Source organism: Macaca nemestrina, chromosome 12 (assembly GCF_043159975.1).
Source record: "Macaca nemestrina isolate mMacNem1 chromosome 12, mMacNem.hap1, whole genome shotgun sequence".
Classification (NCBI taxonomy): domain Eukaryota; kingdom Metazoa; phylum Chordata; class Mammalia; order Primates; family Cercopithecidae; genus Macaca; species Macaca nemestrina.
Genome location: NC_092136.1, coordinates 105,866,059 through 105,878,720, shown reverse-complemented (window position 1 = coordinate 105,878,720; position 12,662 = coordinate 105,866,059). Strand labels below are relative to the sequence as shown.

Here is a 12,662-nt window from a genome sequence, read left to right as displayed (position 1 = left end):
GGCAATATTTTTCCTTTCATATATTTTCTTACAATTTCATATAGAAAATTGATAGGATCTAGACTGTGAAGCAGTTTTCTCAGAAACATTTATTTTAGTGGCCATTTTGATTTCAGTTTCTATCCGAAGAATATAGTGGAACTGAGAGTTCCTGGGCAACATTGTAATAAAATTATTCACTCCATAGTCAGGAGGAAATCAGTAGTTAAGTGACTAAGTAAATAATGTCCCTGAGGGCAGGGGGAGATGAAGGGAAAGGCTTTCTATTTGTTAAAATGGGCTACTACTTTGCTTGGATTTCACAATGGTTAATTACCCCTCTCTAGAGTAACATCCAACTTGGTTTTTCTTTAATTTCTATTTGTAGTTCATACATCTTTTGGGGGAAAATAAAATGTTTAAAATTATAGGTATCAGATATCCTGATGACTATGTAAATTTACAAGTCTATCATCTTATCACTGTTTAATAAATGCTCAATCTTTAAGTTTTACTTAATTTAGGTAACATTTCTGCTGTATTTTGCATTTCAGGTTCATAGGTTGACTAAATCATATGAGATAGCTGCGGTGCAATTAATGGAAGGAACGTCAAATAGAATGGGGGAAATTGCTCCCTTACCATGTTGTAAAAATTGGTTAGTTAAGAAATTGACTTAAAGTATGTACTTTCCATGTGCATGTAGATAGATGGTAGAGTCAGACATGCTTAATGCAGAAAAGTTAAAAAACGGGAAGTGCAAAAGTAAAACAATGTCGCCAAGTTGATGGAATCTTAACTAGGGTCACTACACTTCAATAAAAACGTGCTAGACTGCAAATTCTGGGAAGCATGTCTACTCTCCATTCTGAAACTAACCAAACACCTAAATGTAAATAAGTCACTTTGCTTTCTGTATCCTAATGTTTAATTTCCTTTATGTTCTGAATGAGGCCTGAATGGTGTATGTGTGTGAGATGGTGGAGGACAGGTAAGAAACAGGTTCAGTTCATCTTTCATTATATATATCCAGAACATTTTGTAATTTTATATCTTTTTAATGATTGAGCCAGGTGTTCTCCTAGATGTAAATTAAATAATACTTTATAAAATAAAAAAATCTAAATGAGAACAAGATTCTAAGAATTTGTCTTGCAAATGGGACAAATGTCAACTGTTCCTTGTTGCTATTGGTAGCCATATTTAAATTATTTGACTGTTAGAGGAGTGAATATCAATACAGAGCAATGTGTTTAATGCTAGGTCCCCCGATGGGTGCTGTGGGAGATGCTTAAGTAAATGGTCACTTGGTGGCATTATTCCCTAAGTTGTTTATTTATTTGTGTATTTATTCTTTGCAATCAGACAGGCCAGAGCTTCAAACTTTTCTTTGAGAATTCAGATCTGTGAGATCCTGGCTAAATTACACTGAACCTCATTTTTCTATCAAAAATCTTTTTTAAGGCCAAATTAAAGCAATTATAATAACAAAAACAATTACAATAACATAAACTGGGTGCTAGAGGATAAGCAGGAGTTCAACAGATAAAGAATAGGGATAAGGACTCTTTTATAAGGTTAAAGAAAGAGACATTATTCCTGCCTTCAGTGAACTTGCAGTGTGCTAATGTTTTATTTGCAGTTGTGCCATGGGATGTTGGACAGTACCTGGTACAGAGGGGGTATAAAATAATAATTTGATAAATGAAAAAACAAGAATAAGTTCTATACTATGAGTACACAGGTACTCAGGGTAGTCTGAGAACCCAGAGAAGAGACTATCAAAGTGGATATTTAGGGATAGCTTTCCAGAAGTGACTGTAACCACTGACTGGGATTGGATGGGGTAAACACCTCCTGATAGAGATAACAACCTAAACAAAGCTGGGAAAAGGAAAGCTGCATTAGGTGCCTGGGAATTAGTTTGATCTGAAGAAGGGATAGTTGTGGGGTGGAGTGGGAAAGACTGGGGTCAAGTAGGGACAAAATCTTAAAGGGCTTTGTGCATTAAGTTCAAGAGTGCAAATCCTTTTTCCTAAAATATTTAAGTAGAGCAGTGCTTAGGTTTTGAATGCTTACTCTGGAAGATGGTGGTAAAAACTGGGGCAATGACTCAGAGTTGGCACAATATGTCATTTGGAGAGACATTCAAACTCTGAGGAGAAGTGAGACACGTATTAGCAAGTAAGTTTGGAAAACCCATGGGGAATCAGGTCATGAAAAATATGATGTCTTTTACTGCATTTGCAGCCTGAGGCCAATAAAAAATTTAAGCAAACAATATCATCATACTTGTCTTTAAAAAATAACCGGCAGCTAAATGAAAGAAGAACTAGGAAAGAGTAAGTCTAGGGGCAAAGTAGGGAAGCAATTTTCTTACATGAATCTCTAAGAAACAGACTAGGATAAACCAACTGACAGATAAGGTTTTCCTGCCTCTACTTCTCTGGGAAATTTTTGGAACAGAATTTAATCTATTGCGATATAATACGCTTTCACCAGTACCTCTAGATGATGGGTTTAATAAAACATACATGCACCCACATACAAATCCCATATAGGACATAGAAAAGAAAAAAGAATAGCAGCAATCTTTCATTTCTAACAAGTTTTACTCACACTTAATATCCAATTGTTAAATATAGTGGCAGAGATAAACACAGAAAAATTTCAAGAATCAGGGCAGGGCATGCCCATTCAATTAGATATCAGGCATAGCTCATACTATTCAGATGATGTTAGCTCCCTGTGGACCCTCTTGGACCTTCTGCAGGTTCAGGCTTGAGTATTAAGGGAAAGGATTTCTACTTTTTTTGGCCTGGTTGGAGGTGAGACGCCAGCACACTGCAATAGCTCCAAAAGCTAAGATCAGAGGGGCATAGAATACATAAATGTATTCTCATTTTATCAGGATAGAATGATGAAGGAGATTGAATGGCTGTTAATTGAAGAAGAAAAGTTCAACTTATAATGACAAGACAATTTAAAATAATGCCAGAGAGCATTCACAACCTATTTGTATCCTTATTTACAAATAAATTGCCTATTATTTTGTTTAAGTACGTGAAATCTGCTTTCTGCATTTCAGCCAAAGAATTTAAAGACCATTAGGAAGCCAGTGTTTTGGTGACATTCCTTACTTTGTTTCTTGGTTTAAAAGATTATCATTTTTAAAGAATCTAAAGAACACCTATATTTAAACTCAGTTTCTCCAGAGAGTTAACCTTGTTTTTATTATTATTATTATTATTATTATTATTATTGTACTTTAAGTTCTAGGGTACATGTGGATAACGTGCAGGTTTGTTACATATGTATACTTGTGCCATGTTGGTGTGCTGCACCCATCAACTCGTCAGCACCCATCAACTCGTCATTTACATCAGGTATAACTCCCAATGCAATCCCTCCCCCCTCCCCCCTCCCCATGATAGGCCCCGGTGTATGATGTTCCCCTTCCCGAGTCCAAGTGATCTCATTGTTCAAATAAGGGAGGTCCTTGACTTTTACAAAAATGCATGTTTGTAAATTCATGACCCAATTTCATGCATCACATACTGATGTCTGCTAAATTTCATTCTTCTCTTTTTGGTAAATATGGGTTGGACTTCATACCTTCTGCTTTTATATTCTACATTGTGACTACAGAATATTTTAAATATTCCAGAATATTTGTAACCACCCAATCACAAGTAAGAATTGTTATTGTAGACATCAGTTTTTACTAATACTGTTAAATCACCCTTGATGAGTTGGTTTAAGTCTAACAGTTCTCCATTAATTGTAAATTGTAATTGTAAATTATCAATGAAATGTTTTCTTGGTTTAATTTTTAGAATATATATTGCTAATATATAGACATACAACAAACTGTTATATTCACCTTGCATTCTGCAACCCTGCGGAACTTATTAGTTCTACAAATATATTTTGATTCCTTAGTATTTTTATATACATATAATCTTCTTTCTTTTCAATCTGGATGCCTTTTATTTATTTATTTTACCTAAATATCTGTAATAGAACCTTCAATACAGTGTTCAATGGAAGTGGTGAGAGGGGACACTCTTATCTTGTTCCTGATTTTAGGGGAAAATCATTCAGTCTTTCAACCTTAAGTATGATGTTGATGTCATCTTTCATTTTGATTCTGGATTAACTTCACATTTGAGAATCTTATGCACATAGCTCTCAAAAATAGTTGTTGATTGGCTCAATAAAATAAAAACTACTCTAGTGTTATAAGTAAGAGTCCTTTAGGGACAAATGAATAAGTCAATCTAATCCATATTAATACACTATATTATAATGTATGTCCATGGCAGTCACTGATCTGATCATGTATTACAAAGATATCAACCACATATAATAAAACTTGCTGATTTTTAGTGAAAGTTGAAAGTGATGGTTCTAGTCCCTACTGCAAACAAAAATGGTTTTCTACTTCATGTACTGGAACTCTAGATAACTTAAATACACTGCCATCTCCCAGGGCTGTTTATGATATCCTTTGGAGTGTTACAAATATTAATTCATTCCATCTTGTACTGATTTATTTATTTTAACTGCCCATGTCAACAACTCATTTCTGGAATGATAGTCTACATATTGATTTTTTTCCCCTCAATTCTATTGTTTGTAAGAATAGATGACAAAACCTCCTATTTGCTATAAAAGTCATTAGAGTCTCATTGTACAATTTACTGTACTTACAGATATCTCATAATCCTAAGTTTTTTCTCTTATAGTAATTAATATCAGAATACATTTGTCTTAAATTTTATATTTTTATAAAAAATAGTGAAACACTCTACTAAAACGGCCTACTAAAAGCAATGAAAAAGATAAGTCAAAATTTCTCAGTATTTTCATGATAATCCATTAAGTCGCAAGATTATACTTTATCTAAGAAGCACAATATAATAATGGTTCACCATATATTGCTGTATTTTAATATCTCAGATCCACAACCAAACCCAGTTCACTAAAGACTGAAAACTCCTGTCTCAAAGTGGGACAGTCCACTTGCCATATGGAAAGAATGGGTAGATCTGAATCTCTTTTGCATCCTTCAGTTTCTTTCCTGTTTAAGCGCAAGATAGTCATAAAAAATAAAAAGGGCTGGACGCAGTGGCTCATGCCTGTAATCCCAGGACTTTGGGAGGCTGAGGCGGGAGTATCACGAGGTCAGGAGATCGAGACCATCCTGGCTAACATGGTGAAACCCCGTCTCTACTAAAAATACAAAAAATTAGCCGGGCGTGGTGGCAGGTGTCTGTAGTCCCAGCTACTCTGGGAGGCTGAGGCAGGAGAATGGCTTGAACCTGGGAGGCGCAGCTTGCAGTGGGCTGAGATTGCGCCACTGCACTCCAGCCTGGGCGACAGAGCAAGACTCCGTCTCAAAAAAAAAAAAAAAAAGTGTCATAAAAATGGAAAGAGGAGAAAACATCCTTAACTTCTCCAGTGTAAATCACTTTGGGAATCAGGCCCTTAGGGCAAATTGTCCTTTATAATAAAGCAAGAGAGGATGGACCGCTCCATGTACAATCTACCTCCTACACTGCATGGTTAACAAGACGTATTCAATGAGCCTTGCCAAGATATCTAAAAGGATTTCTCTCAGGCCTTTAAGAATTTCATAAAAATGGATGTGCCTTGCTTGTTAGCCATTTGTATATGACATGTGAAAAGTTGACATAATTTTTAAAAATTTGCATTACTCTCATTTGAAAGATTTGCTTATATAGCCATTATATACAGTTATTCTTAAAATTAGAGAACATAGCTGTTAGTTTAGATCATTCTTGTAATATCCAAATATTGGCTATCTTTATCTATAAAGTAGCATTTATCATTTAGACAGAGAAAATTATTTAATTTGACAAGTGGTATCGTAGCAAAATAACCATTATTATTTCTTTTAAAGGTCTCTTTAGCAGATACCAAGCTAATCTGCATAAAATTATATTGAATTCTACTTATGAAATTTAATAATCATTATAATAAAATATCACATGTGTTATTAAAAGCTTAGTAAGTAATGTAGTCTGTTTATTGAAGCATTATTTTAAGGCACAGTTAAAATAATCTTGTGTGCTTGAGCAATTCTTACGAAAAGTAGAAAATAAGAAGTTCTTACCAAGTTTGCAATGATATAATGGTAGCCTTTAACATGCTTTCCAACACTTACAATCTGTGAAGATATAAGAAAATAAGAGAAAAATGAATTTTAACTCACTGAAGTATTATTTAAAAAATATTAACTATTTTAGCATAATTCCATGTAGAATCATCATGGGAAAATGATAGGTTTTTAAAAAATAAAAGTCACGTATTCTAGTTAGAAGAATTGATAAGCCATATTCAAAATAAGTGGTGAAAAGTACCACTTTTATTTAAATCACATTCTATCAACCTCGTTCAGGAAATGTTATAATCTCCTTAAAAAGAATGACAATGCTATGAACCAACATTTACATATGTTTCTCATGAGAATGCATCAACGTAGAAACTTAACATGATTTTCATCCGAAGTATTTAGATGTACTTCACTTATTGATAATTTATAAAAACAGAAGATAGGCTGCTCGGTGTCTTCATAGGGTAAGAATAATCATCTCTGAGTAGGTTGAGTAGCAAGCAAGGTTTTTCTAAGGCACAATCTATTTATAGACATCTCTGATGCCAGAAAATATTCAGTGAATTCTCACCTGTATATAAATACAGTAGTGTTTTCTTATAATTACAAAAAGAAAAAAAAAAATATCAAAAAGGTTTTCTCTCTGTTGGATTTTTTTTTTTTTCTGAGAATGTTTTCAGAAATGTTTAGGAAATTAGAAACTCAAACATCTTTTAAAAATACTAGAGATCTTTTAATAGTTCAGTTTTATTTTTGCATTAGAGATTACAACTCTCATTCTCTGAAAAACTGAAAATTCCTTCAACAAGAGAAAATCTAATTTCAGTTACTAATGAGCAGTTTTGTAACTTCACTGGTGTCGTCAATGATAACAGTGAAAGCCACAATTTTCATGTATGTTCATTGTCAAAGACAAAAATTAAATTATTTTAAGCATTTTAATATCCCATACAAGCAATTCGGTGTAATTGAGTGACTTTTGTACAAAATATAGGAAAACCCTTTTAAAATCAGAATATGTGATGGACATAGAGAGTAGAAAAATGGTTATCAGAGGCTGGGAAGGGTAGTGGGGGTGGGAGGGAGGTGCGAATGGTTAATGGACACAGAAAAAAATAGCTGGAAAGAATGAATAAGACATACTATTTTATAGCACAACAGGGTGACTATAGTCAATAATAATTATACATTTTAAAAGTAACTAAAAGGGTGTAATTGGATTGTTTATAACACAAAGGATAAATGCTTGAGGGGATGGTTACCTCATTTTCCATAATGTGATTATTACTCATTGCATGCCTGTATCAAAACATCTCATGGACCCCATAAATACATATACTACTATGTGCCCACACAAAATAAAAATAAAATAAAATAAATAAAATCAGAACATATGAATTGTGCTGGAAAAGAGTTTTGTATACATGGCTAATGGTGAAATAAAATTTCTTCTCATCTTATGTTTTTGTTTTGATTACATTCAAGACTTTCTTTCTGTTTTAAATATTCTCCAGTTTCAGTACAAGTTGCTTAGATTTTTACTTTTTAATTTCTGTTCATATTGTTTAGGATTTGTTGTACTTCCTGACTATGAGGGTTGATTGCCATTTAACCATCCTGGGAAATTCACTGCCAATCTCTCTTAAAATCACCCTCCAAAGATGTTTTCTGTTTGCTTCTAATAGATACTGCAACATTGGTATCACTGGCCTGGGGCCAGTTTTATGATAAGTTCTCAGCTTCTAGATTCCCAGACCACAGTGTGTGGTATAAATTCAAAATACAATCTGTCTCAAGAACAAGGCTGTAATGACAAATTCTGAAGGAAGATACTTTCCTCACTACACTAAGCCTAGGCCAAGGCAGAAAACACTTAGTTGACTCTGTACAGGTGACAGAATTTTTTCAACTATACCCTTTTATTGGGCTGTTGGCCTTCAATGGTCTGGCTTTATGTATTGACGTGACTGAACACAAAGCTTCTGTTCTTGGGAAAGCATTAAATGCCCAATTAGCCTACCCAATCTGGCAATTTCCTTCATCACAGCTGCCTGTCATTTTTGGGCGCTGAAGATTTTCTTTACTTTCTTGGAAGTTCAGCTACACATTTATAATATTTTATATAACCTTTCTCCATGTTTTATATTGCCAGATTTACCTAGTCCACAATTTATCTAAAATAGAACTTTCCTTGAGAATCTTTCCATGAAGATGAGGACAAGCAGCAAATAGATGAGATTGTGGAGAAAGCTCGGTTTGTGAAATAGCTGAATTAGGTGTCATATTGGGCAATCTAGACTTGAGTAATTTAACATAGGTGGAGCAGGATGGAGCCATCTTATTCTCTGGGAATCTCCAGTCTAGCTTGTGCAAAAGATAATTATCAGGAGGATGCTTGATGGTACTCAGCCAGGAAATGGCATATTCTATTATGGAGTCTACTACAGATTCCTGCTATTTGGCTTCAGCAGGGGTTGTTGCCACTCAGCAATCCATTATTTATCTCTTGCTGATTCACTATATGTTTTTCTGGTGTGGCTATTTAAGCCTTTTTGCACTCTCTCTAAGCCCCTGTCCCCACCCTGCCTCTTATTTCTTAACACTCTCAGCTTGTGATTTCTTTGTGACTACAGTCAAAAATGTGTCAGTTTTATTTTAAAAATCCATTTTAAGTGCAAATTCTTGTAAATGTTAAAAAGATGCGGAACCAGTAAAAATTCTGCACTGGGTGTCTCCATAGAGAACTCATTGTCCATTCAAGATTGTTTAGCAAAAAACTATAATAAACTAAAGCTTATACAACGAATTTTCAAAGGGTGAGGACTTATAATACCACAAGGAACTGACAGGGACAAAATTCCTGGCATGAAAGGTCTTGCAGAGCTCCATATGCATCAACATTCTGGAAACTAAGAGCTTGGGGAGTAGTGATCTGGAGATTTATTTACCTGGCTGGTGATGCTAGGGGCATCAGTATCTCTGCTGAGCCAGATCCTGGCTGAGAAAAAAACAAATGTACTGCACAAACGCTGTGAAGTTCTCACTGCCTTAGTTTCTTTGTGAAAAAATTCGATTTACAATCCATTGAGTGGTATCCTGTAAATAGGGTGTTGCTTATTTTTAAATGATTGTGTAAAACTGAAAGTGTCATTTGTGATTTCACATGGCTTTCATCCTCTCAACAAAAGTGAAGAATATCTTCTGTAAAGAATAAATTTGAATGAGTTGACTGTGGGTGCAGACTAAACCATGTATCTCCTATGTAATTGCTCTTTTAAAAATATGTAAATAGGGAAAAGAAACAGTTTGAGTTGAAAGATAGGAATATAAAATGGCACTGTCTTCACACAAGTGTGGTTGGCTTAGCTGTCATGCGAAAACAATGCCCAGGGTGAGTACTTGGTTGCAAAATTAATTATGGTCTTTCCTAAAGACAGAAAACTGTAGGGGCAGAGAATCTGCATATTTTATATTTTTAAAAGAAACAGAGGGTGCAACTAGACTAAAAATAATGATCAAGAGTCTGTTTAGAGTTTTGTAGAATAGGTTAGAAAGGATCAATCATACACTCTCAACGATGATTATCCTTACCAAAATAATGTGTATAAGAGAAGTCACTACTTGATTCTTGTCATTACTTTTTTTCCCCTGTGTGCAGGTTTTTGTTTTTGTTTTGTTTTTGTTTTTTAAGAAGCAGAGAGTTGTTTAGGAATATCCATGGTGCTGGTCAAATAATTAAGTTCTATAATCAGGCAATCAGGCCTATGCATATTAATAAGGTGAATGCCAGGTACAATCACTGTAATTTTTAACTGTTTTATTAACAAATTATGGCATACCAATCTTCAAGAATGCAACTTCCAAATCCTTAGTCTTTGATGGAAATTGGAGAAAATGAATCAGGACACTTTTCCATATTGACTTCACTTTTCAGTTCACTTTAGTTCAACAAATGTCAATGGAGTGCTTCCTACCTATAGGATTAAGGCTAAGAGATTTAATGATTATAAAGATAAGTCTGTCAGTGCTGCTGTTACAAGGGGGTTTATTATCTCATAAGGGGATGAGACTCACAGAAATGGCTAAAATACAGAGCAGAATAAGGGGAATGCAGTGGTTTCAAGAAGTGATATCACTTGCTTAAGAGAACAAGGCAGACTTTTAAGAATGAATAGACTAGTGTCTATTCATTATAGTATCTATAAATATTGACTCAAGGAATGAATAAAGAAGTTAATCAGGGTACAAATGTTAAAAACACTAATATATTAAGGTCAATATGAGACTTGCAAATTAATGATAGTTTGGCCTTGAATCCACAATCAGATTTTACTTTGATCCTTTACATATCAATGGTTTATAAGGTACTCAGGGGTCTTTCTATAAAAGTTGCTGTATATTATTTCTAACTATTACTACCAGGCTGTGATCATTCTATTGAACATGGTCTTCCAAGTAAAGACATACAATGACACACTAGAATAGAAATAATTGGTTTTTCTCTTAATTTGATCTTATAAGTCAACTGGAAATTTCTCTCTCAGTTGTTTTCATGCTCCAGAGAATTCAGTGACATGGAGAAAATGGCACAACATATTCAGAGGTGTTAGGGCCATGATACTGATAAATGTTGTAAACTTATTGTCATGAGGGCTGTCACTTTCACTAGTCCTCTTTTTCTACAGAAATTCCAGACTCCGAAATGTTCCCCAAATGTTGACTTTCAAAATGCTTTAAAATATTTTATTGCAGATAAAAACAAAAGCTTTAGTATCACTTCAGTTCTATCAAAAGAAAAATATAAGGCAAGGGGCTTTTGCACACAAACAACAGACTTAAACTACAACCTTGTAAGATAACAGTAGGACTTCAGTTTCAGTGCTGTGATGTAAAATGGGGTAGGAAAAATAAAGTACTTCAGACCCCAAAATACTAAGGCCGTTTAGTGTAGGATGAGATTTAGGAGGAGGCTAGGTAGTGTAAATTCTTATCAGATATTTTAAAGGAAATGATATCCCAATGCACATACACATTTGTGTGTGGGTCTGTGTGTGTATGTGTATGCAGGGGCGTGTGTGTGTGTGTGTGTTTGTGTGTGTGTGTGTGTGTTTATTTTCTTCTATATTTAGAGATGTCAGAAATTTTATCAAGTTTCTAATGAGGAAGAACTCTTTTTTGGAGGAAGGAGAGAGAAAGAAGAGTTTCCCATAAAGAGAATGGCTGCCTCTCAAAGTAGTGATCTCTCTGTCTCTGAAGTTCCTAGCAAAGTCTGACTGATTTTCAGTGAAAGATGTTGGGATAGGGTGGTCCTTTGGGTGACAGAGTCCTGTAAAGCCATACAGTCCGATGTCTCTATGGTCAGTCACCGTGATAGATACTATCAATGTCTTGCCCTATCTGTTCCTTTGTCATCTCAATGCATACTTGCTCACCTTCCAACTGCCAGCACCTGAATTTCCTTGCCTCAAGGTTTTCTATGGTTTACAGAGCTGACATTGCCCTTGGAGAGGGAAGAGTTTAGAAGTGCCAGAGCATTAATGCCCTCCTTCCCAGCAGCCCACATACAATTACTGACAGGAGTTGGCGCATAAGTAATCCAACTCCCTTGCCCCACAAGTGACATGATTCCTAAGTGTTCTACACTAGCCTCCTCCAACAATTAGTTTATACTAATTCCAAATGGGATTAACCCCCTGTCACTCAGATGTTGATCTGCTTGACAAATGCGTCTTTCATTGACTGCATTTCTCTACTCCCCTACCAGCCTGTTCTTTACCTCCCAAACAAACAGTTTGCACACAATCTTTGTTTTTAGGTCAGCTTCTGGGGAAAATCAACTATGACAGTCTCCAAGTGAAAACTGAACCAATGTAGTAGTAGAATTGATAATGTAAAAAAATACTTTAGTTGGATAACTATCCCAAGCTTTTCATCTCCGTAGCATAATATATTTATATCATATTTAAATACTCTCTAGGTATAATTAAAAACTCAGGTTGCATAAGATACGATACCTCTATTTAGACATCTAAATTGTTGAAAAAAGTTTACTCTCTCACATAGGCTAATAGTAATGATTTGGTGTCTTTATTTAGTAAATTATTTCTATTTCTAACAAAATTTTCACCTTCAAAGTGTCTTCACTTGTGAATATCTATTCTTAGTACTGGTTTTTTATTATTTCTTTTTCTGACTTTATTCCAAATGTTAAAAAAAAATGACCTTTTCCATCCTTTCAGGTCACAGATTTTAGATCACTTTATATGCACTTCTCCCCAATTTTATTGGTTAGCAAATTGAGTGCCCTACAAGAGATATGGTTTGGATAGGGTCCTACAACTATAGAGTGAAAAGCAAGTGCTGAAATTCAGCTGTTTGATTCCTGGTCCTGTGTTCATTCCATGCCACCCCTTTATCCCATCATGGAACTGCCAGTGGCTATTGAAAAGCACTTGTAGATTATTATATCCTTCTCTCTGCCTATAATGGTGGTTCTGAAATTCTGCATCTACGAGCCTTGGATAATATGATTCTCATCATCTCA

The 12,662-nt window shown here is 34.8% G+C and overlaps 1 protein-coding gene across 11 annotated transcripts in view; it reads right to left on the bottom strand.

Annotated features, from left to right (window-relative positions):
* LOC105493681 (glutamate ionotropic receptor AMPA type subunit 4) overlaps positions 1-12,662 on the bottom strand; it is a 374,751-nt gene that overhangs the window by 89,205 nt on the left and 272,884 nt on the right. For all 11 annotated transcript variants that reach the window (XR_011611032.1, XM_011761528.3, XM_011761526.3 and 8 more), the window contains one exon: positions 6,119-6,172. Coding sequence is in view for 10 of the 11 variants with exons in the window: in XM_011761528.3 (XP_011759830.1) it covers positions 6,119-6,172 (54 nt within the window). In the remaining variant the exon portion in view is untranslated. The remainder of the gene's footprint in view (positions 1-6,118; positions 6,173-12,662) is intronic.